At 50.3% G+C, this 25,912-nt stretch overlaps 1 protein-coding gene across 2 annotated transcripts in view; it reads right to left on the bottom strand.

Moving 5' to 3' along the window:
* Positions 1-25,912, bottom strand: part of bcl9l (bcl9 like) — a 305,409-nt gene that overhangs the window by 3,590 nt on the left and 275,907 nt on the right. For both annotated transcript variants that reach the window (XM_055895132.1, XM_055895133.1), the window contains exon 7: positions 9,203-11,693. In XM_055895132.1, coding sequence (XP_055751107.1) covers positions 9,203-11,693 — 2,491 coding nt within the window. The remainder of the gene's footprint in view (positions 1-9,202; positions 11,694-25,912) is intronic.

Below are 25,912 nucleotides of genomic sequence, written 5' to 3'. Positions count from 1 at the left end.
TGGGGTTTATTATGGATCCCCATTAGTTCCTGACAAGGCAGCAGCTACTCTTCCTGGGGTTTATTATGGATCCCCATTAGTTCCTGTCAAGGCAGCAGCTACTCTTCTTGGGGTTTATTATGGATCCCCATTAGTTCCTGCCAAGGCAGCAGCTACTCTTCCTGGGGTTTATTATGGATCCCCATTAGTTCCTGCCAAGGCAGCAGCTACTCTTCCTGGGGTTTATTATGGATCCCCATTAGTTCCTGCCAAGGCAGCAGCTACTCTTCCTGAGGTTTATTATGGATCCCCATTAGTTCCTGTCAAAGCAGCAGCTACTCTTCCTGGGGTTTATTATGGATCCCCATTAGTTCCTGCCAAGGCAGCAGCTACTCTTCCTGGGGTTTATTATGGATCCCCATTAGTTCCTGCCAAGGCAGCAGCTACTCTTCCTGAGGTTTATTATGGATCCCCATTAGTTCCTGTCAAAGCAGCAGCTACTCTTCCTGGGGTTTATAATGGATCCCCATTAGTTCCTGTCAAAGCAGCAGCTACTCTTCCTGGGGTTTATAATGGATCCCCATTAGTTCCTGTCAAGGCAGCAGCTACTCTTCCTGGGGTTTATTATGGATCCCCATTAGTTCCTGTCAAAGCAGCAGCTACTCTTCCTGGGGTTTATTATGGATCCCCATTAGTTCCTGTCAAAGCAGCAGCTACTCTTCCTGGGGTTTATAATGGATCCCCATTAGTTCCTGTCAAAGCAGCAGCTACTCTTCCTGGGGTTTATAATGGATCCCCATTAGTTCCTGTCAAGGCAGCAGCTACTCTTCCTGGGGTTTATTATGGATCCCCATTAGTTCCTGTCAAAGCAGCAGCTACTCTTCCTGGGGTTTATTATGGATCCCCATTAGTTCCTGTCAAAGCAGCAGCTACTCTTCCTGGGGTTTATAATGGATCCCCATTAGTTCCTGTCAAGGCAGCAGCTACTCTTCCTGGGGTTTATTATGGATCCCCATTAGTTCCTGTCAAGGCAGCAGCTACTCTTCCTGGGGTTTATAATGGATCCCCATTAGTTCCTGTCAAGGCAGCAGCTACTCTTCCTGGGGTTTATTATGGATCCCCATTAGTTCCTGCCAAGACAGCAGCTACTCTTCCTGGGGTTTATTATGGATCCCCATTAGTTCCTGTCAAGGCAGCAGCTACTCTTCCTGGGGTTTATTATGGATCCTCATTAGTTCCTGCAAAGGCAGCAGCTACTCTTCCTGGGGTTTATTATGGATCCCCATTAGTTCCTGCCAAGGCAGCAGCTACTCTTCCTGGGGTTTATTATGGATCCCCATTAGTTCCTGACAAGGCAGCAGCTACTCTTCCTGGGGTTTATTATGGATCCCCATTAGTTCCTGTCAAGGCAGCAGCTACTCTTCTTGGGGTTTATTATGGATCCCCATTAGTTCCTGCCAAGGCAGCAGCTACTCTTCCTGGTGTTTATTATGGATCCCCATTAGTTCCTGTCAAGGCAGCAGCTACTCTTCCTGGGGTTTATTATGGATCCTCATTAGTTCCTGCCAAGGCAGCAGCTACTCTTCCTGGGGTTTATTATGGATCCCCATTAGTTCCTACCAAGGCAGCAGCTACTCTTCCTGGGGTTTATTATGGATCCCCATTAGTTCCTGTCAAAGCAGCAGCTACTTTTCCTGGGGTTTATTAGGATCCCCATTAGTTCCTGTCAAGGCAGCAGCTACTCTTCCTGGGGTTTATTATGGATCCCCATTAGTTCCTGTCAAGGCAGCAGCTACTCTTCCTGGGGTTTATTATGGATCCCCATTAGTTCCTGCCAAGACAGCAGCTACTCTTCCTGGGGTTTATTATGGATCCCCAGTAGCTTGTTGCAAAAGCAGCAGCTACTCTTCCTGGGGTTTATTATGATCCCCATTAGTTCCTGTCAAAGCAGCAGCTACTCTTCCTGGGGTTTATTATGGATCCCCATTAGTTCCTGCCAAGGCAGCAGCTACTCTTCCTGGGGTTTATTATGGATCCCCATTAGTTCCTGCCAAGGCAACAGCTACTCTTCCTGGGGTTTATTATGGATCCCCATTAGTTCCTGCCAAGGCAGCAGCTACTCTTCCTGGGGTTTATTATGGATCCTCATTAGTTCCTGCCAAGGCAGCAGCTACTCTTCCTGGGGTTTATTATGGATCCCCATTAGTTCCTGCCAAGGCAGCAGCTACTCTTCCTGGGGTTTATTATGGATCCCCGTTAGTTCCTGCCAAGGCAGCAGCTACTCTTCCTGGGGTTTATTATGGATCCCCATTAGTTCCTGACAAGGCAGCAGCTACTCTTCCTGGGGTTTATTATGGATCCCCATTTAGTTCCTGCCAAGGCAGCAGCTACTCTTCCTGGGGTTTATTATGGATCCCCATTAGTTCCTGCCAAGGCAGCAGCTACTCTTCCTGGGGTTTATTATGGATCCTCATTAGTTCCTGCCAAGGCAGCAGCTACTCTTCCTGGGGTTTATTATGGATCCCCATTAGTTCCTGCCAAGGCAGCAGCTACTCTTCCTGGGGTTTATTATGGATCCCCATTAGTTCCTGCCAAGGCAGCAGCTACTCTTCCTGGGGTTTATTATGGATCCCCATTAGTTCCTGCCAAGGCAGCAGCTACTCTTCCTGGGGTTTATTATGGATCCCCATTAGTTCCTGCCAAGGCAGCAGCTACTCTTCCTGGGGTTTATTATGGATCCCAAATTAGTTGGTCCAGGCAGTTTATACAATTTGAAAAATACACATATTGAAAAATATTACAATACATTCACAGATTTCACAACACACTGTGTGCCCTCAGGCCCCTACTCCACCACTACCACAGTTCTACAGTACTAAATCCATGTGTATGTATAGTGTGTATGTGTGTGTGTGTGTGTGTGTGTGTGTGTGTGTGTGTGTGTGTGTGTGTGTCTACCTATGTGTGTGTCTCTGCACAGTCCCCGCTGTTCCATAAGGTGTATTTTTACCTGTTTAAAAAAAAAATCTGATTCTACTGCTGCATCAGTTACCTGATGTGGAATAGAGTTCCATGTAGTCATGGCTCTATGTAGTACTGTGGAATAGAGTTCCATGTAGTCATGGCTCTATGTAGTACTGTGGAATAGAGTTCCATGTAGTCATGGCTCTATGTAGTACTGTGGAATAGAGTTCCATGTAGTCATGGCTCTATGTAGTACTGTGGAATAGAGTTCCATGTAGTCATGGCTCTATGTAGTACTGTGGAATAGAGTTCCATGTAGTCATGGCTCTATGTAGTACTGTGGAATAGAGTTCCATGTAGTCATGGCTCTATGTAGTACTGTGGAATAGAGTTCCATGTAGTCATGGCTCTATGTAGTACTGTGGAATAGAGTTCCATGTAGTCATGGCTCTATGTAGTACTGTGGAATAGAGTTCCATGTAGTCATGGCTCTATGTAGTACTGTGGAATAGAGTTCCATGTAGTCACGGCTCTATGTAGTACTGTGGAATAGAGTTCCATGTAGTCATGGCTCTATGTAGTACTGTGGAATAGAGTTCCATGTAGTCATGGCTCTATGTAGTACTGTGGAATAGAGTTCCATGTAGTCATGGCTCTATGTAGTACTGTGGAATAGAGTTCCATGTAGTCATGGCTCTATGTAGTACTGTGGAATAGAGTTCCATGTAGTCATGGCTCTATGTAGTACTGTGGAATAGAGTTCCATGTAGTCATGGCTCTATGTAGTACTGTGGAATAGAGTTCCATGTAGTCGTGGCTCTATGTAGTACTGTGGAATAGAGTTCCATGTAGTCGTGGCTCTATGTAGTACTGTGGAATAGAGTTCCATGTAGTCATGGCTCTGTGTAGTACTGTGGAATAGAGTTCCATGTAGTCATGGCTCTGTGTAGTACTGTGAAATAGAGTTCCATGTAGTCATGGCTCTATGTAGTACTGTGGAATAGAGTTCCATGTAGTCATGGCTCTATGTAGTACTGTGGAATAGAGTTCCATGTAGTCATGGCTCTATGTAGTACTGTGAAATAGAGTTCCATGTAGTCATGGCTCTATGTAGTACTGTGGAATAGAGTTCCATGTAGTCATGGCTCTATGTAGTACTGTGGAATAGAGTTCCATGTAGTCATGGCTCTATGTAGTACTGTGGAATAGAGTTCCATGTAGTCATGGCTCTGTGTAGTACTGTGGAATAGAGTTCCATGTAGTCATGGCTCTATGTAGTACTGTGGAATAGAGTTCCATGTAGTCATGGCTCTATGTAGTACTGTGGAATAGAGTTCCATGTAGTCATGGCTCTATGTAGTACTGTGGAATAGAGTTCCATGTAGTCATGGCTCTATGTAGTACTGTGGAATAGAGTTCCATGTAGTCATGGCTCTATGTAGTACTGTGGAATAGAGTTCCATGTAGTCATGGCTCTATGTAGTACTGTGGACCTCCCATAGTCTGTTCTGGACTTGGGGACTGTGAAGAGACCTCTGGTGGCATGTCTTGTGGGGTATGTATGGCTGTCTGAGCTGTGTGCCAGTAGTTTAGACAGACAGCTCAGTGCTTTCAACATGTCAATACCTCTCATAAATACAAGTAGTGATGAAGTCAATGTCTCCTCCACTTTCAGCCAGGAGAGATTGACATGCATATTATTAATATTAGCTCTCTGTGTACATCCAAGTGCCAGACGTACTGCCCTGTTCTGAGCCAATTGCAATTTTCCTAAATCTTTTTTTTTTGCACCTGACCACACGACTGAACAGTAGTCCAGGTACGACAAAACTAGGGCCTGTAGGACCTGCCTTGTTGATAGTGTTGTTAAGAAGGTAGAAACTAGGGCCTGTAGGACCTGCCTTGTTTATAGTGTTGTTAAGAAGGTAGAAACTAGGGCCTGTAGGACCTGCCTTGTTGATAGTGTTTTTAAGAAGGTAGAAACTAGGGCCTGTAGGACCTGCCTTGTTGATAGTGCTGTTAAGAAGGTAGAAACTAGGGCCTGTAGGACCTGCCTTGTTTATAGTGTTGTTAAGAAGGTAGAAACTAGAGCCTGTAGGACCTGCCTTGTTGATAGTGTTGTTAAGAAGGTAGAAACTAGGGCCTGTAGGACCTGCCTTGTTGATAGTGTTGTTAAGAAGGTAGAAACTAGGGCCTGTAGGAACTGCCTTGTTGATAGTGTTGTTAAGAAGGTAGAAACTAGACCCTGTAGGACCTGCCTTGTTGATAGTGTTGTTAAGAAGGTAGAAACTAGGGCCTGTAGGACCTGCCTTGTTGATAGTACTGTTAAGAAGGTAGAAACTAGGGCCTGTAGGACCTGCCTTGTTGATAGTGTTGTTAAGAAGGCAGAAACTAGGGCCTGTAGGACCTGCCTTGTTGATAGTGTTGTTAAGAAGGTAGAAACTAGGGCCTGTAGGACCTGCCTTGTTGATAGTGTTGTTAAGAAGGTAGAAACTAGGGCCTGTAGGACCTGCCTTGTTGATAGTACTGTTAAGAAGGCAGAAACTAGGGCCTGTAGGACCTGTCTTGTTAATAGTGTTGTTAAGAAGGTAGAAACTAGGGCCTGTAGGACCTGCCTTGTTGATAGTGTTATTAAGAAGGTAGAAACTAGGGCCTGTAGGACCTGCCTTGTTGATAGTGTTGTTAAGAAGGTAGAAACTAGGGCCTGTAGGACCTGCCTTGTTGATAGTGTTGTTAAGAAGGTAGAAACTAGGGCCTGTAGGACCTGCCTTGTTGATAGTGTTGTTAAGAAGGTAGAAACTAGGGCCTGTAGGACCTGCCTTGTTGATAGTGTTGTTAAGAAGGTAGAAACTAGGGCCTGTAGGACCTGCCTTGTTGATAGTGTTGTTAAGAAGGTAGAAACTAGGGCCTGTAGGACCTGCCTTGTTGATAGTGTTGTTAAGAAGGTAGAAACTAGGGCCTGTAGGGCCTGCCTTGTTGATAGTGTTGTTAAGAAGGTAGAAACTAGGGCCTGTAGGACCTGCCTTGTTGATAGTGTTGTTAAGAAGGTAAAATCTAGGGCCTGTAGGACCTGCCTTGTTGATAGTGTTGTTAAGAAGGTAAAATCTAGGGCCTGTAGGACCTGCCTTGTTTATAGTGTTGTTAAGAAGGCAGAGTGCTTTATTATGGACAGACTTCTCCCCATCTTAGCTACTGTTGTATCAATATGTTTTGACCATGACAGTTTACAATCCAGGGTTACTCCAAGCAGTTTAGTATCCTAAACTTGCTTAATTTCAAAATTATTTATTACAATATTTAGTTGAGGTTTAGGATTTAGTGAATGATTTGTCCCAAATACAATGCTTTTAGTTTTAGGGATAACTTATTCCTTGCCACTCATTCTGAAACTAACTGCAGCTCTTTGTTAAGTGTTGCAGTCATTTCAGTCGCTGTGGTAGCTGACGTGTATAGTGTTGAGTCATCCGCATACATAGACACTCTGGCTTTACTCAAGGCCAGTGGCATGACGTTAGTAAAGATGGAAAAGGGTAAGGGGCCTAGACAGCTGCCTTGGGATAGTCCTCTCAGCCAATCATCAGTCATTTGTGTAAGTGCTGTGCTTGTTGAGTGTCCTTCAAGCATGCTGAAAGTCTGTTGTCAATTTGTTTACTGTAAAATAGCATCGTATCTGGTCAAACACCATTTTTTCCAGAAGTTTACTAAGGGTTGGTAACAGGCTGATTGGTTGGCTATTTGAGCCAGTAAAGGGGGCTTTACTATTCTTGGGTAGACAAATGACTTTAGCTTCCCTCCAGGCCTGAGGGCACACGATCTCTAGTAGGCTTAAATAGAAGATATGGCAAATAGAATGTCTGCTTTTATCCTCAGTAATTTTCCATCCAGATTGTCTTCCCAGAAGAGTGGAGGCTGTTATAGCAGCAATGTTCCAACATCTAGTGGAAAGCCTTCCCAGAAGAGTGGAGGCTGTTATAGCAGCAATGTTCCAACATCTAGTGGAAAGCCTTCCCAGAAGAGTGGAGGCTGTTATAGCAGCAATGTTCCAACATCTAGTGGAAAGCCTTCCCAGAAGAGTGGAGGCTGTTATAGCAGCAATGTTCCAACATCTAGTGGAAAGCCTTCCCAGAAGAGTGGAGGCTGTTATAGCAGCAATGTTCCAACATCTAGTGGAAAGCCTTCCCAGAAGAGTGGAGGCTGTTATAGCAGCAAAGGGGGGACCAACTCCATATTAATGCCCATCATTTTGGAATGAGATGTTCTACGAGCAAGTGTCCACATACTTTTGTGTCATGTAGTGTGTATACATTATTAACTCGAACATAAAGATAAATAAACTTGCTTAAAGATATATTTAATGTCTGATTTGTTATTGTTACCCATCTACCAACCACTGCCCTTCTTTATGAGGCTTTCGAAAAAGCTCCCTGATCTTTGTAGATGAATCTGTGCTTGAAATTCAATACTTGACTGAGGGACCTGACAGATATTTTCCGCCTGATAAGTCATTCAGAAATCATGTCAAACCCATATCATTTATATATTTATTTATCAGATATAACTTAAAAGATTTGTAAAGGCACGTTTTACTCCTGAGCTAATTTAGGCTTGTCTAAACAAAGGTGTAAAATACTTCATATTTATTATTTATTCATACTTACTAAACACACCCATGACTATATTTTAGTTATATAAAAAAAATGTTTTATTACATTTGTAAGAAAAAGTAGAGTCCTCAGTCCCAGTTGCTAATATATGCATATTATTATTAGTATTGGATAGAAAACACTCTGAAGTTTCTAAAACTGTTTGAATGATGTCTGTGAGTATAACAGAACTCATATGGCAGGCAAAAGCCTGATAAAAAATCCAAACAGGAAGTGGGAATTCTGAGGTTTGAAGGTTTTCAACTCATCGCCTATCGAATATACATGATAGGATATGGGTCAGTTTGCACTTTCTACGGCTTCCACTCGATGTCAACAGTCTGTAGAACCTTGTCGGATGCTTCTACTGTGAAGTGTGCCCGAAGCAGACAGGAATGAGTAAGGTCTATCATGAGCTGACCATCCTTTGACCATGCGCGTTCACATGAGAGGGAACTCTGTTCCATCGCACTTCTGAAGACAATGGAATTCTCCGGTTGGAACATTATTGAAGATTTATGTTAATAACATCCTAAAGATTGATTCAATACATCGTTTGACATGTTTCTACTGACTGTTACGGAACTTTTGGACATTTCGTCTGCTTTTTAGTGAACATGCTTCCTGACTTTGGATTTGTTTACCAAACACGCTAACAAAAAAGAGCTATTTGGACATAAATGATGGACATAACCGAACAAAACGAACATTTCTTGTGGAAGTGGGAGTCCTGGGAGTGCATTCCGACAAAGATCAGCAAAGGTAAGTGAAGATTTATAATGCTATTTATGAGTTTTGTTGACTGCACAATTTGGCGGGTAACTGTCTGGCTTCCTTTTGTGGCTGAACGCTGTTCTCAGATTATTGAATATTGTGCTTTTTCCGTAAAGCTTTTTGAAATCTGACACAGCGGTTGCATTAATAACAAGTGTATCTTTAATTCTATGTAAAACATGTATTTTTCATCAAAGTTTATGATGAGTATTTCTGTTATTTGATGTGGCTCTCTCCGGATATTTTGGAGGCATTTCTGAACATAACGCGCCAATGTAAACTGAGGTTTTTGGATATAAATATTAACTTTATCGAACAAAACATACATGTATTGTGTAACATGAAGTCCTATGAGTGTCATCTGATGAAGATCATCAAAGGTTAGTGATTCATTTTACCTGTATTTTTGCTTTTTGTGACTCCTGTCTTTGGCTGGAAAAATGGCTGTGATTTTGCGGTGACCTAACATAATCGTTTGTGGTGCTTTCGCTGTAAAGCCTTTTTGAAATCGGACACTTTGGTGGGATTAACAAGAAGTGTATCTTTAAAATGGTGTGAAATACTTTTTTTTACTTTTTTTATTTTAATTATGAGATTTCTGTTGTTTGAATTTGGCGCCCTGCACTTTCACTGGCTGTCATATCATCCCGTTAACTGACTTGCCTAGTTAAATAAAAAATAAAAAAATAAAAAAATAAAAGACTTTCTTCAAGCTCCTGATCTAAAGGAGGGATTCAAGACAGGCTATAGTAAAATGTAGTGATAGAACAGTCAGTGATCCCTGTTCTTATCAGGGGTTACATGTCTTGTAGGCTGGGACATTTCCTGTGTCTAGCTCTTACCGGTCTCTGTGGAGCTGCTGCCTCCGTTCCCAAGCCCCTTCCCACTGCTAAGTCCCCCAGGGCTGGGTAGAGCGGTCTTCGGAGAGGACGTCCAGCCCGGAGACGGCACCATGGCTGGAGACTTCAGACGTCCAGGGGAGTCTGAGGGGGAGCGCAGCCCCAGGGAGGGGCCCATCACCTGGGGAGACTTCATGGAGGAAGAGGAAGGGGTCCCGGCCCCAGAGGCAGGAGGTAAGGGGTGTTGCTGGCTCTGAGGACCCCCAGCGGAGGATATCTGAGAGGGGGACTTAAGTCCCGCGGCGGGGGAGTTCATGAGAGGCGATGGCTCCTGGTTGAGGGATGGAGACTTGAGCTGGTGAGGGGGAGGGGGCATCGCCGGGGAGACCATACCGGGGTTCACGTTGATGGACAGGTCCGAAGGGTGGTGAGGGCCGAGCTCTGCGCCCCGGGGTCCCCCCCCACCACCACTGCCCCCCATGGGCATGTGGCTGAGGCGAGACGTACCCCCCATGTGAGGCCCGCCACCATGCTGGTCAGGCAACCCAAACATGTTAGCCCCGGGCCCATGGAGGTAACCCCCATCGCCTCCTCCCGGTCCCCCAGGGAAGTGCCCCTGGTTAGGGAAGTGGAGCATCGCTTTATTCCCTCCACGTCCTGCATCATTCTGGGCGGCCCGGATCCGAGCGATGTCCTCCTGGCTCAGCAAGTCCCTTAGAGGCCCCTCTAGCGGCCCTCCTCCTCCTCTTCCTCCTCCTCTCAGCTTCTGCAGCATCATCTGCTGCTGCTGCTGCTGCTGGTTCATCATGTTAACGTTCATGTTCATTCCCCCGGGGCCGAGAGAGGAGTCTACCAGATCTCTCATCTGGGGCCCCCCTCCTCCTACACCACCGCCCGGGGACCCCATCATCTCTCTGGACCCATGGAAGTCCATGGGGTCCCCCCTTGATCCTGGGCCTCGGCCCATCCCCTGGTTGGGGAACCCCCCTGGCCCCTCCATCATCCTGGGGCCCCCCATACCCTGCTGCTGTTGTTGGACTATCCTCTCCAGCTCCAGGTGGTGGAGCCCCTGCAGCTGCCTCTTCTCCATGATGCGGAACATATCTTCCCGGGTCAACAGGCGCTCAGGGTCACCCTGCATGTGTTGGGGGGGTCCCCCACCTGGCCCCCCATGGTAGAAAGGCCCCCTGCCACCACCCATCATGTTGGGGGGCAGGTCCTCTATCCACATGCCTGGTCTGGCTGCCCGTTGAGGGCTGAGACCCTCGATGGATAACACCCCTCCAGGACTGCTCGGGAAACCCCCTCCCCCAGGGGGACCCCTCTGCATCTGGCCCAGGAACCGTGGACCCCGGGGCCCATCCTGGTGCATATCTATCATCCGAGGGTTACCCGGCCCCATCCCAGCCGGTCCCATCCCTCCCGGACCCATCATGGGCCCCCCTGGCCCCCACTGCTGTTCCCCAGGCTTGCTGTGGTATGGCGGAGGGGGACCCCTCATTATAATTGGAGGGCCCATCTCCTGCATCAATCTGAAGTGCTGTGGGTGTGTGTGAGGATTAGGCTGAATTTCCTCCTGCCTTCTCTTCTCCTGGTAATAATCCTCCTGCAGCTGCCTCCAGGCTACCTGCTCCGGGGTCAACCCGTCAGGACCCAACAGGGGCCCCATGTCCAGGCCCCCGGGGGAGTGGAGGTGGTGGTCGGGGTGGTGGGGACCCCCCATGGGAGAGCCGTCCATCCCCCCGGCCCCCCCCAGCTGCTGCGTCTGGGAGATGATGGACCTGAGAGGCTCCTCGTACTTCTTCATCTTGCCCAACATGTTGTTAGTATCGTTATTATTCCCGCTATTCTCCCCGTCCTCCAGCGGACCGCCGCCACTAACGTCTGTGTTCATTTTGTTTACATTGTTGGGGTTGTTGTCGGGGCCCGGCGGCTCTCCGGCGCCCCCTGCTGTCCCGGAGCGGAGCAAAAGCCTCTCGATGTCCCTGAGGGTCTGTAGAGACCTCTCTCTGTGTTCCAGCTGCTCTTTAGACAGACTCCTGTCTCCCCCGTCTCCCCCGTTACCGCCCGGACCACCCCCGCCCCTCGCCCCCACGTCCACCTGCAGGTGGGCTGAGAGCACCGAGGGGCTACCCGACGGAGACACCCTCGCGCTGGGGTGAGGCAGCACCCCTTTCCCCTCCCCTCCACGACCTCCACCCGCGGGGCCTGGGCCGGGGCCAGATGGTATAGGTGCTACTGAGTTCCCTGGCTGGTGGGAGGGAGTACCGCTAATGTTATTGGAGGCTCCAAGACCCCCCGGTCTGGTCTGGGGGGGCTCAGAGTCGGGGGGGCCCGTGGAAGAGGGGGTCCTGCTTCCCGCAGCCTGGAGGTGGCTCCCTACCACAGAGGCCGGTCTGGGGGTGCCGCTCTGTGACTTGGGGGTTCCCATGGGAGGGCTGCTGCTGGAGCTCAGCTGCCCTGACAGACTGGGATGTTTCCCTGATGGGGCACACTGTGGGAGAGATAGTGGACAGGGGGGGAAAGGCGAGACGGGGGAGAAGAGAGAAAGACAGGGTAGAGAGGAGAAACAGGGGGGAGGGGAGAGACAGGGGGGAGGGGAGAGACAGGGGGGAGAGGAGAGAAAGGAGAGACAGGGAGGAGAGGAGAGACGGGGGGAGAGGAGAGACAGGGGGAGAGGAGAGACAGGGAGGAGAGGAGAGACAGGGGGGAGGGGAGAGACAGGGGGGAGGGGAGACAGGGGGGAGGGGAGACAGGGGGGAGGAGAGACAGGGAGGAGAGGAGAGACAGGGAGGAGAGGAGAGACAGGGAGGAGAGGAGAGACAGGGAGGAGAGGAGAGACAGGGGGAGAGGAGAGACAGGGAGGAGAGGAGAGACAGGGAGGAGAGGAGAGACAGGGGAGAGAGGAGAGACAGGGGGGAGGAGAGACAGAGGGAGAGGAGAGACAGGGGGAGAGGAGAGACAGGGAGGAGAGGAGAGACAGGGGGGAGGAGAGACAGGGAGGAGAGGAGAGACAGTGGGGAGGAGAGACAGGGCAAGAGGAGAGGAAAGACAGGGGGGAGAGGAGAGACAGGGGGGAGAGGAGAGACAGGGGGAGAGAGAGACAGGGGAGAGAGAGACAGGGGAGAGAGAGACAGGGGGGAGAGGAGAGACAGGGGGAGAGGAGAGACAGGGGGAGAGGAGAGACAGGGAGGAGAGGAGAGACAGGGAGGAGAGGAGAGACGGGGGGAGAGGAGAGACAGGGGGGAGAGGAGAGACAGGGAGGAGAGGAGAGACAGGGGGAGAGGAGAGACAGGGAGGAGAGGAGAGACAGGGAGGAGAGGAGAGACAGGGGGGAGAGGAGAGACAGGGGAGAGAGGAGAGACAGGGAGGAGAGGAGAGACAGGGGGAGAGGAGAGACAGGGTAGAGAGGAGAGACAGGGAGGAGAGGAGAGACAGGGAGGAGAGGAGAGACAGGGAGGAGGGGAGAGACAGGGGGGAGAGGAGAGACAGGGAGGAGAGGAGAGACAGGGGGGAAAGAGACAGGGGGAGAGAGACGGGGGAGAGGAGAGACAGGGGGAGAGGAGAGACAGGGGGAGAGGAAAGACAGGGGGGAGAGAGACAGGGGGAGAGAGACAGGGGGAGAGGAGAGACAGGGAGGAGAGAAGAGACAGGGGGAGAGGAGAGACAGGGGGAGAGGAGAGACAGGGGGGAGAGGAGAGACAGGGGGAGAGGAGAGACAGGGGGAGAGGAGAGACAGGGAGGAGAGGAGAGACAGGGGGGAGAGAGAGACAGGGGGAGAGGAGAGACAGGGGGAGAGGAGAGACAGGGGGAGAGGAGAGACAGGGGGGAGAGGAGAGACAGGGGGGAGAGGAGAGACAGGGGGGAGAGGAGAGACAGGGAGGAGAGGAGAGACAGTGGGGAGGAGAGACAGGGCAAGAGGAGAGGAGAGACAGTGGGGAGGAGAGACAGGGCAAGAGGAGAGACAGGGGGGAGAGACAGGGGGAGAGGAGAGACAGGGCAAGAGGAGAGACAGGGGGAGAGGAGAGACAGGGGGGAGGGGAGAGACAGGGGGGAGAGACAGGGGGGAGAGGAGAGACAGGGGGAGAGGAGAGACAGGGGGGAGAGACAGGGGGGAGAGGAGAGACAGGGGGGAGGGGAGAGACAGGGGGGAGAGACAGGGGGGAGAGGAGAGACAGGGGGGAGAGGAGAGACAGGGGGGAGAGGAGAGACAGGGGGGAGAGACAGGGGGGAGAGGAGAGACAGGGGGGGGAGACAGGGGGGAGGGGAGAGACAGGGGGAGAGGAGAGACAGGGGGAGAGGAGAGACAGGGAGGAGGGGAGAGACAGGGAGGAGGGGAGAGACAGGGGGGAGAGGAGAGACAGGGGGAGAGGAGAGACAGGGAGGAGAGGAGAGACAGGGGGGAGGGGAGAGACAGGGGGGAGGGGAGAGACAGGGAGGAGAGGAGAGACAGGGGGGAGAGGAGAGACAGGGAGGAGAGGAGAGACAGGGGGAGAGGAGAGACAGGGAGGAGAGGAGAGACAGGGAGGAGAGGAGAGGAGAGACAGGGGAGAGAGGAGAGACAGGGGGAGAGGAGAGACAGGGGGAGAGGAGAGACAGGGAGGAGAGGAGAGACAGTGGGGAGAGGAGAGACAGGGGGGAGGAGAGACAGGGAGGAGAGGAGAGACAGTGGGGAGGAGAGACAGGGGGAGAGGAGAGGAGAGACAGGGGGGAGAGGAGAGACAGGGGGGAGAGGAGAGACAGGGGGAGAGAGAGACAGGGGAGAGAGAGACAGGGGGAGAGAGAGACAGGGGGGAGAGAGAGACAGGGGGAGAGGAGAGACAGGGGGAGAGGAGAGACAGGGGGAGAGGAGAGACAGGGTAGAGAGGAGAGACAGGGAGGAGAGGAGAGACAGGGAGGAGAGGAGAGACAGGGGGAGAGGAGAGACAGGGTAGAGAGGAGAGACAGGGAGGAGAGGAGAGACAGGGAGGAGAGGAGAGACAGGGAGGAGGGGAGAGACAGGGGGGAGAGGAGAGACAGGGAGGAGAGGAGAGACAGGGGGGAGAGAGACAGGGGGAGAGAGACAGGGGGAGAGGAGAGACAGGGGGAGAGGAGAGACAGGGGGAGAGGAAAGACAGGGGGGAGAGAGACAGGGGGAGAGAGACAGGGGGAGAGGAGAGACAGGGAGGAGAGGAGAGACAGGGGGAGAGGAGAGACAGGGGGAGAGGAGAGACAGGGGGGAGAGGAGAGACAGGGGGAGAGGAGAGACAGGGGGAGAGGAGAGACAGGGAGGAGAGGAGAGACAGGGGGGAGAGAGAGACAGGGGGAGAGAGAGACAGGGGGAGAGGAGAGACAGGGGGAGAGGAGAGACAGGGGGGAGAGGAGAGACAGGGGGGAGAGGAGAGACAGGGGGGAGAGGAGAGACAGGGAGGAGAGGAGAGACAGTGGGGAGGAGAGACAGGGCAAGAGGAGAGGAGAGACAGTGGGGAGGAGAGACAGGGCAAGAGGAGAGACAGGGGGGAGAGACAGGGGGAGAGGAGAGACAGGGCAAGAGGAGAGACAGGGGGAGAGGAGAGACAGGGGGGAGGGGAGAGACAGGGGGGAGAGACAGGGGGGAGAGGAGAGACAGGGGGAGAGGAGAGACAGGGGGGAGAGACAGGGGGGAGAGGAGAGACAGGGGGGAGGGGAGAGACAGGGGGGAGAGACAGGGGGGAGAGGAGAGACAGGGGGGAGAGGAGAGACAGGGGGGAGAGGAGAGACAGGGGGGAGAGACAGGGGGGAGAGGAGAGACAGGGGGGGAGACAGGGGGGAGGGGAGAGACAGGGGGAGAGGAGAGACAGGGGGAGAGGAGAGACAGGGAGGAGGGGAGAGACAGGGAGGAGGGGAGAGACAGGGGGGAGAGGAGAGACAGGGGGAGAGGAGAGACAGGGAGGAGAGGAGAGACAGGGAGGAGAGGAGAGACAGGGGGGAGAGGAGAGACAGGGAGGAGAGGAGAGACAGGGGGAGAGGAGAGACAGGGAGGAGAGGAGAGACAGGGAGGAGAGGAGAGGAGAGACAGGGGAGAAAGGAGAGACAGGGGGGAGGAGAGACAGGGGGAGAGGAGAGACAGGGAGGAGAGGAGAGACAGTGGGGAGAGGAGAGACAGGGGGGAGGAGAGACAGGGAGGAGAGGAGAGACAGTGGGGAGGAGAGACAGGGCAAGAGGAGAGGAGAGACAGGGGGGAGAGGAGAGACAGGGGGGAGAGAGAGACAGGGGGAGAGAGAGACAGGGGAGAGAGAGACAGGGGGAGAGAGAGACAGGGGGGAGAGAGAGACAGGGGGAGAGAGAGACAGGGGGAGAGGAGAGACAGGGAGGAGAGGAGAGACGGGGGGAGAGGAGAGACAGGGGGGAGAGGAGAGACAGGGGGGAGAGAGAGACAGGGGGAGAGAGACAGGGGGAGAGGAGAGACAGGGGGAGAGGAGAGACAGGGGGGAGAGGAGAGACAGGGGGGAGAGGAGAGACAGGGGGGAGAGGAGAGACAGGGAGGAGAGGAGAGACAGTGGGGAGGAGAGACAGGGCAAGAGGAGAGGAGAGACAGTGGGGAGGAGAGACAGGGCAAGAGGAGAGACAGGGGGGAGAGACAGGGGGAGAGGAGAGACAGGGGGGAGGGGAGAGACAGGGGGGAGAGACAGGGGGGAGAGGAGAGACAGGGGGAGAGGAGAGACAGGGGGGAGAGACAGGGGGGAGAGGAGAGACAGGGGGGAGGGGAGAGACAGGGGGGAGAGGAGAGACAGGGAGGAGGGGAGAGACAGGGGGGAGAGGAGAGACAGGGAGGAGAGGAGAGACAGGGGGAGAGAGACAGGGGGAGAGGAGAGACAGGGGGAGAGGAGAGACAGGGGGAAAGGAGAGACAGGGGGAGAGGAGAGACAGGGGGGAGAGAGACAGGGGGAGAGAGACAGGGGGAGAGGAGAGACAGGAGGAGAGGAGAGACAGGGGGAGAGGAGAGACAGGGGGAGAGGAGAGACAGGGGGAGAGGAGAGACAGGGGGGAGAGGAGAGACAGGGGGAGAGGAGAGACAGGGGGGAGAGGAGAGACAGGGGGAGAGAGAGACAGGGGAGAGAGAGACAGGGGGAGAGGAGAGACAGGGGGGAGAGAGAGACAGGGGGAGAGGAGAGACAGGGGGAGAGGAGAGACAGGGAGGAGAGGAGAGACGGGGGGAGAGGAGAGACAGGGGGGAGAGGAGAGACAGGGAGGAGAGGAGAGACAGGGGGAGAGGAGAGACAGGGGGAGAGGAGAGACAGGGAGGAGAGGAGAGACAGGGGGGAGAGGAGAGACAGGGGAGAGAGGAGAGACAGGGAGGAGAGGAGAGACAGGGGGAGAGGAGAGACAGGGTAGAGAGGAGAGACAGGGAGGAGAGGAGAGACAGGGAGGAGAGGAGAGACAGGGAGGAAGGGAGAGACAGGGGGGAGAGGAGAGACAGGGAGGAGAGGAGAGACAGGGGGGAGAGAGACAGGGGGAGAGGAGAGACAGGGGGAGAGGAGAGACAGGGGGAGAGGAGAGACAGGGGGAGAGGAGAGACAGGGGGGAGAGAGACAGGGGGAGAGAGACAGGGGGAGAGGAGAGACAGGAGGAGAGGAGAGACAGGGGGAGAGGAGAGACAGGGGGAGAGGAGAGACAGGGGGAGAGGAGAGACAGGGGGGAGAGGAGAGACAGGGGGAGAGGAGAGACAGGGGGAGAGGAGAGACAGGGAGGAGAGGAGAGACAGGGGGGAGAGAGAGACAGGGGGAGAGAGACAGGGGGAGAGGAGAGACAGGGGGAGAGGAGAGACAGGGGGGAGAGGAGAGACAGGGGGGAGAGGAGAGACAGGGGGGAGAGGAGAGACAGGGAGGAGAGGAGAGACAGTGGGGAGGAGAGACAGGGCAAGAGGAGAGGAGAGACAGTGGGGAGGAGAGACAGGGCAAGAGGAGAGACAGGGGGGAGAGACAGGGGGAGAGGAGAGACAGGGCAAGAGGAGAGACAGGGGGAGAGGAGAGACAGGGGGGAGGGGAGAGACAGGGGGGAGAGACAGGGGGGAGAGGAGAGACAGGGGGAGAGGAGAGACAGGGGGGAGAGACAGGGGGGAGAGGAGAGACAGGGGGGAGGGGAGAGACAGGGGGGAGAGGAGAGACAGGGGGGAGAGGAGAGACAGGGGGGAGAGGAGAGACAGGGGGGAGAGACAGGGGGGAGAGGAGAGACAGGGGGGGGAGACAGGGGGGAGGGGAGAGACAGGGGGAGAGGAGAGACAGGGGGAGAGGAGAGACAGGGAGGAGGGGAGAGACAGGGAGGAGGGGAGAGACAGGGAGGAGGGGAGAGACAGGGGGGAGAGACAGGGGGGAGGGGAGAGACAGGGAGGAGGAGAGACAGGGAGGAGGAGAGACAGGGAGGAGGAGAGACAGGGGGGAGAGGAGAGGAGAGACACAGAGATCAGATAACTATTACAGGTTGTTAATAAACCCTTCTCATAATACATTTTAAAGGTTCAGAAATGCTGAAGACAAGTAATAAAGCATTCTACCGTTAGGTAGTGTTACAGACACCTGTATACTCATGGCGGTTTTAAGCAAAACACGGCCTGTAGCTTCTACTGTCTAAAGCAAAACACGGCCTGTATCTTCTACTGTCTATAGCAAAACACGGCCTGTAGCTTCTACTGTCTAAAGCAAAACACGGCCTGTATCTTCTACTGTCTAAAGCAAAACACGGCCTGTATCTTCTACTGTCTAAAGCAAAACACGGCCTGTAGCTTCTACTGTCTAAAGCAAAACACGGCCTGTAGCTTCTACTGTCTAAAGCAAAACACGGCCTGTATCTTCTACTGTCTAAAGCAAAACACGGCCTGTATCTTCTACTGTCTAAAGCAAAACACGGCCTGTATCTTCTACTGTCTAAAGCAAAACACGGCCTGTATCTTCTACTGTCTAAAGCAAAACACGGCCTGTAGCTTCTACTGTCTAAAGCAAAACACGGCCTGTAGCTTCTACTGTCTAAAGCAAAACACGGCCTGTATCTTCTACTGTCTATAGCAAAACACGGCCTGTAGCTTCTACTGTCTAAAGCAAAACACGGCCTGTATCTTCTACTTTCTATAGCAAAACACGGCCTGTAGCTTCTACTGTCTAAAGCAAAACACGGCCTGTAGCTTCTACTGTCTAAAGCAAAACACGGCCTGTATCTTCTACTGTCTATAGCAAAACACGGCCTGTAGCTTCTACTGTCTAAAGCAAAACACGGCCTGTAGCTTCTACTGTCTAAAGCAAAACACGGCCTGTATCTTCTACTGTCTAAAGCAAAACACGGCCTGTATCTTCTACTGTCTAAAGCAAAACACGGCCTGTAGCTTCTACTGTCTAAAGCAAAACACGGCCTGTATCTTCTACTGTCTATAGCAAAACACGGCCTGTAGCTTCTACTGTCTAAAGCAAAACACGGCCTGTATCTTCTACTGTCTAAAGCAAAACACGGCCTGTATCTTCTACTGTCTAAAGCAAAACACGGCCTGTATCTTCTACTGTCTAAAGCAAAACACGGCCTGTATCTTCTACTTTCTATAGCAAAACACGGCCTGTAGCTTCTACTGTCTAAAGCAAAACACGGCCTGTAGCTTCTACTGTCTAAAGCAAAACACGGCCTGTATCTTCTACTGTCTATAGCAAAACACGGCCTGTAGCTTCTACTGTCTAAAGCAAAACACGGCCTGTAGCTTCTACTGTCTAAAGCAAAACACGGCCTGTATCTTCTACTGTCTAAAGCAAAACACGGCCTGTATCTTCTACTGTCTATAGCAAAACACGGCCTGTATCTTCTACTGTCTAAAGCAAAACACGGCCTGTAGCTTCTACTGTCTAAAGCAAAACACGGCCTGTATCTTCTACTGTCTAAAGCAAAACACGGCCTGTATCTTCTACTGTCTAAAGCAAAACACGGCCTGTAGCTTCTACTGTCTAAAGCAAAACACGGCCTGTATCTTCTACTGTCTAAAGCAAAACACGGCCTGTAGCTTCTACTGTCTAAAGCAAAACACGACCTGTATCTTCTACTGTCTAAAGCAAAACACGGCCTGTAGCTTCTACTGTCTATAGCAAAACACGGCCTGTAGCTTCTACTGTCTATAGCAAAACACGGCCTGTAGCTTCTACTGTCTATAGCAAAACACAGCCTGTATCTTCTACTGTCTAAAGCAAAACACAGCCTGTATCTTCTACTGTCTAAAGCAAAACACGACCTGTAGCTTCTACTGTCTAAAGCAAAACACGGCCTGTATCTTCTACTGTCTAAAGCAAAACACGGCCTGTATCTTCTACTGTCTAAAGCAAAACACGGCCTGTATCTTCTACTGTCTAAAGCAAAACACGGCCTGTATCTTCTACTGTCTAAAGCAAAACACGGCCTGTATCTTCTACTGGAAATGGAAACAGAGACAAGCTCGTGAACAGAGAAAGACACAGCTTCACACTTCCTCCAACACCTGGGGTTCACACACAGGTTCACACTTTCACTTCCCACTTCCTCCAACACCTGGAGGTTAACACTTTCACTTCCCACTCGTCAGATATCCCCTGTACTATCAGTATCCACTAGTTAGATATCCCCCTGTACTATCAGTATCCACTAGTCAGATATCACCCTGTACTATCAGATATCCCCCTGTCCTATCAGTACCCACTAGTCAGATATCCCCCTGTACTATCAGTATCCTCTAGTCAGATATCACCCTGTACTATCAGATATCCCCCTGTCCTATCAGTACCCACTAGTCAGATATCACCCTGTCCTATCAGTACCCTCTAGTCAGATATCACCCTGTACTATCAGTACCCTCTAGTCAGATATCCCCCTGTACTATCAGATATCCCCCTGTACTATCAGTATCCACTAGTCAGATATCCCCCCTGTACTATCAGTATCCACTAGTCAGATATCCCCCTGTACTATCAGATATCCCCCTGTACTATCAGTACCCTCTAGTCAGATATCACCCTGTACTATCAGTATCCACTAGTCAGATATCCCCCTGTACTATCAGATATCCCCCTGTACTATCAGTATCCACTAGTCAGATATCCCTCTGTACTATCAGATATCCCCCTGTACTATCAGTACCCTCTAGTCAGATATCACCCTGTACTATCAGTACCCACTAGTCAGATATCACCCTGTACTATCAGTACCCACTAGTCAGATATCCCCCTGTACTATCAGTACCCTCTAGTCAGATATCACCCTGTACTATCAGATATCACCCTGTACTATCAGTACCCACTAGTCAGATATCCCCCTGTACTATCAGTACCCTCTAGTTAGATATCCCCCTGTACTATCAGATATCACCCTGTCCTATCAGTACCCACTAGTCAGATATCCCCCTGTACTATCAGATATCACCCTGTCCTATCAGTACCCTCTAGTTAGATATCACCCTGTACTATCAGATATCACCCTGTCCTATCAGTACCCACTAGTCAGATATCACCCTGTACTATCAGTACCCTCTAGTCAGATATCACCCTGTACTATCAGTACCCACTAGTCAGATATCCCTCTGTACTATCAGTATCCACTAGTCAGATATCACCCTGTACTATCAGTACCCTCTAGTCAGATATCACCCTGTACTATCAGTATCCACTAGTCAGATATCACCCTGTACTATCAGTATCCACTAGTCAGATATCACCCTGTACTATCAGTACCCTCTAGTTAGATATCACCCTGTACTATCAGTACCCACTAGTCAGATATCCCTCTGTACTATCAGTACCCACTAGTCAGATATCACCCTGTACTATCAGATATCCCCATGTACTATCAGATATCCCCCTGTACTATCAGTACCCACTAGTCAGATATCACCATGTACTATCAGTACCCTCTAGTCAGATATCACCCTGTACTATCAGTACCCTCTAGTCAGATATCACCCTGTACTATCAGTATCCACTAGTCAGATATCCCCCTGTACTATCAGATATCCCCCTGTACTATCAGATATCCCCCTGTACTATCAGATATCCCCCTGTACTATCAGATATCCCCCTGTACTATCAGATATCCCCCTGTACTATCAGTACCCACTAGTCAGATATCACCCTGTACTATCAGATATCCCCATGTACTATCAGATATCCCCCTGTACTATCAGTACCCACTAGTCAGATATCACCATGTACTATCAGTACCCTCTAGTCAGATATCACCCTGTACTATCAGTACCCTCTAGTCAGATATCACCCTGTACTATCAGTACCCACTAGTCAGACATCACCCTGTACTATCAGATATCCCCCTGTACTATCAGTATCCACTAGTCAGATATCCCTCTGTACTATCAGTACCCTCTAGTCAGATATCACCCTGTACTATCAGTACCCTCTAGTCAGATATCCCCCTGTACTATCAGTACCCTCTAGTCAGATATCCCCCTGTACTATCAGTACCCTCTAGTCAGATATCCCCCTGTACTATCAGTATCCACTAGTCAGATATCCCCCTGTACTATCAGATATCCCCCTGTACTATCAGTACCCACTAGTCAGATATCCCCCTGTACTATCAGTATCCACTAGTCAGATATCCCTCTGTACTATCAGTACCCTCTAGTCAGATATCCCCCTGTACTATCAGTACCCTCTAGTCAGATATCCCCCTGTACTATCAGATATCCCCCTGTACTATCAGTACCCACTAGTCAGATATCCCCCTGTACTATCAGTATCCACTAGTCAGATATCCCCCTGTACTATCAGTATCCACTAGTCAGATATCCCCCTGTACTATCAGTATCCACTAGTCAGATATCCCCCTGTACTATCAGTATCCACTAGTCAGATATCCCCTGTACTATCAGTACCCACTAGTCAGACATCACCCTGTACTATCAGATATCCCTCTGTACTATCAGTACCCACTAGTCAGATATCCCCCTGTACTACCAGTACCCACTAGTCAGATATCACCCTGTACTATCAGTATCCACTAGTCAGATATCCCCCTGTACTATCAGATATCCCCCTGTACTATCAGATATCCCCCTGTACTATCAGATATCCCCTGTACTATCAGATATCACCCTGTACTATCAGTACCCTCTAGTCAGATATCCCCCTGTACTATCAGTACCCACTAGTCAGATATCACCCTGTACTATCAGATATCCCCATGTACTATCAGTACCCACTAGTCAGATATCCCCCTGTACTATCAGTATCCACTAGTCAGATATCACCCTGTACTATCAGTACCCTCTAGTCAGATATCACCCTTTACTATCAGAAATCCCCCTGTACTATCAGTACCCTCTAGTCAGATATCCCCCTGTACTATCAGTATCCACTAGTCAGATATCACCCTGTACTATCAGTATCCACTAGTCAGATATCACCCTGTACTATCAGTACCCTCTAGTCAGATATCCCCCTGTACTAACAGTATCCACTAGTCAGATATCCCCCTGTACTATCAGTATCCACTAGTCAGATATCCCCCTGTACTATCAGATATCCCCCTGTACTATCAGTACCCACTAGTCAGATATCACCCTGTACTATCAGTACCCACTAGTCAGATATCCCTCTGTACTATCAGATATCCCCCTGTACTATCAGTATCCACTAGTCAGATATCCCCCTGTACTATCAGATATCCCCCTGTACTATCAGAACCCACTAGTCAGATATCCCCCTGTACTATCAGATATCCCCTTGTACTATCAGTACCCACTAGTCAGATATCCCCCTGTACTATCAGATATCCCCCTGTACTATCAGTACCCACTAGTCAGATATCCCCCTGTACTATCAGATATCCCCCTGTACTATCAGTACCCTCTAGTCAGATATCCCCCTGTACTATCAGATATCCCCCTGTACTATCAGTACCCACTAGTCAGATATCCCCCTGTACTATCAGATATCCCCCTGTACTATCAGTACCCACTAGTCAGATATCCCCCTGTACTATCAGATATCACCCTGTACTATCAGATATCCCCCTGTACTATCAGTACCCTCTAGTCAGATATCACCCTGTACTATCAGTACCCACTAGTCAGATATCACCCTGTACTATCAGATATCCCCCTGTACTATCAGATATCCCCCTGTACTATCAGTACCCTCTAGTCAGATATCCCCCTGTACTATCAGTATCCACTAGTCAGATATCCCCCTGTACTATCAGATATCCCCCTGTCCTATCAGTACCCACTAGTCAGATATCACCCTGTACTATCAGTACCCTCTAGTCAGATATCACCCTGTACTATCAGATATCCCCCTGTACTATCAGATATCCCCCTGTCCTATCAGTACCCACTAGTCAGATATCACCCTGTACTATCAGTATCCACTAGTCAGATATCACCCTGTACTATCAGTACCCACTAGTCAGATATCACCCTGTACTATCAGATATCCCCCTGTACTATCAGATATCACCCTGTACTATCAGATATCCCCCTGTACTATCAGTACCCACTAGTCAGATATCACCCTGTACTATCAGTACCCACTAGTCAGATATCCCCCTGTACTATCAGTATCCACTAGTCAGATATCCCCCTGTACTATCAGTATCCACTAGTCAGATATCACCCTGTACTATCAGATATCCCCCTGTACTATCAGTACCCACTAGTCAGATATCCCCCTGTACTATCAGATATCCCCCTGTCCTATCAGTACCCACTAGTCAGATATCACCCTGTACTATCAGATATCCCCCTGTACTATCAGTACCCACTAGTCAGATATCACCCTGTACTATCAGTATCCACTAGTCAGATATCACCCTGTACTATCAGTACCCTCTAGTCAGATATCCCCCTGTACTATCAGTACCCACTAGTCAGATATCACCCTGTACTATCAGTATCCACTAGTCAGATATCCCCCTGTACTATCAGTACCCTCTAGTCAGATATCCCCCTGTACTATCAGTACCCTCTAGTCAGATATCCCCCTGTACTATCAGATATCCCCCTGTACTATCAGATATCCCCCTGTACTATCAGATATCCCCCTGTACTATCAGATATCCCCCTGTACTATCAGTACCCACTAGTCAGATATCCCCCTGTACTAGTCAGATATCCCCCTATACTATCAGATATCCCCCTGTACTATCAGATATCCCCCTGTACTATCAGTACCCACTAGTCAGAAACCACCCTGTACTATCAGTACCCTCTAGTCAGATATCACCCTGTACTATCAGTACCCACTAGTCAGATATCACCCTGTACTATCAGATATCCCTCTACTATCAGTACCCACTAGTCAGAAATCACCCTGTACTATCAGATATCCCCCTGTCCTATCAGTACCCACTAGTCAGATATCCCTCTGTACTATCAGTACCCTCTAGTCAGATATCACCCTGTACTATCAGTACCCTCTAGTCAGATATCCCCCTGTACTATCAGATATCCCCCTGTACTATCAGATATCCCCCTGTCCTATCAGTACCCACTAGTCAGATATCACCCTGCACTATCAGTACCCTCTAGTCAGATATCACCCTGTACTATCAGTACCCACTAGTCAGATATCACCCTGTACTATCAGTATCCACTAGTCAGATATCACCCTGTACTATCAGATATCCCCCTGTACTATCAGATATCCCCCTGTCCTATCAGTACCCACTAGTCAGATATCACCCTGTACTATCAGTACCCACTAGTCAGATATCACCCTGTACTATCAGTACCCTCTAGTCAGATATCACCCTGTACTATCAGTATCCACTAGTCAGATATCCCTCTGTACTATCAGATATCCCCCTGTACTATCAGTACCCTCTAGTCAGATATCACCCTGTACTATCAGATATCACCCTGTACTATCAGTACCCACTAGTCAGATATCCCCCTGTACTATCAGTACCCTCTAGTTAGATATCCCCCTGTACTATCAGTATCCACTAGTCAGATATCCCTCTGTACTATCAGATATTACCCTGTCCTATCAGTACCCACTAGTCAGATATCCCCCTGTACTATCAGATATCACCCTGTCCTATCAGTACCCTCTAGTTAGATATCACCCTGTACTATCAGATATCACCCTGTCCTATCAGTACCCACTAGTCAGATATCACCCTGTACTATCAGTACCCTCTAGTCAGATATCACCCTGTACTATCAGTACCCACTAGTCAGATATCCCTCTGTACTATCAGTATCCACTAGTCAGATATCACCCTGTACTATCAGTACCCTCTAGTCAGATATCACCCTGTACGATCAGATATCCCCCTGTACTATCAGTACCCACTAGTCAGATATCACCCTGTACTATCAGTACCCTCTAGTCAGATATCACCCTGTACTATCAGTACCCTCTAGTCAGATATCACCCTGTACTATCAGTATCCACTAGTCAGATATCCCCCTGTACTATCAGATATCCCCCTGTACTATCAGTACCCACTAGTCAGATATCCCCCTGTACTATCAGATATCACCCTGTACTATCAGATATCCCCCTGTACTATCAGTACCCTCTAGTCAGATATCACCCTGTACTATCAGTACCCACTAGTCAGATATCACCCTGTACTATCAGATATCCCCCTGTACTATCAGATATCCCCCTGTACTATCGGTACCCTCTAGTCAGATATCCCCCTGTACTATCAGTATCCACTAGTCAGATATCCCCCTGTACTATCAGATATCCCCCTGTCCTATCAGTACCCACTAGTCAGATATCACCCTGT

This window comes from Salvelinus fontinalis, chromosome 33 (genome assembly GCF_029448725.1).
Source record: "Salvelinus fontinalis isolate EN_2023a chromosome 33, ASM2944872v1, whole genome shotgun sequence".
Lineage (NCBI taxonomy): Eukaryota > Metazoa > Chordata > Actinopteri > Salmoniformes > Salmonidae > Salvelinus > Salvelinus fontinalis.
Note: the sequence above shows the minus strand (reverse complement) of the source record. Positions and strands in the feature narration are given on the sequence as shown.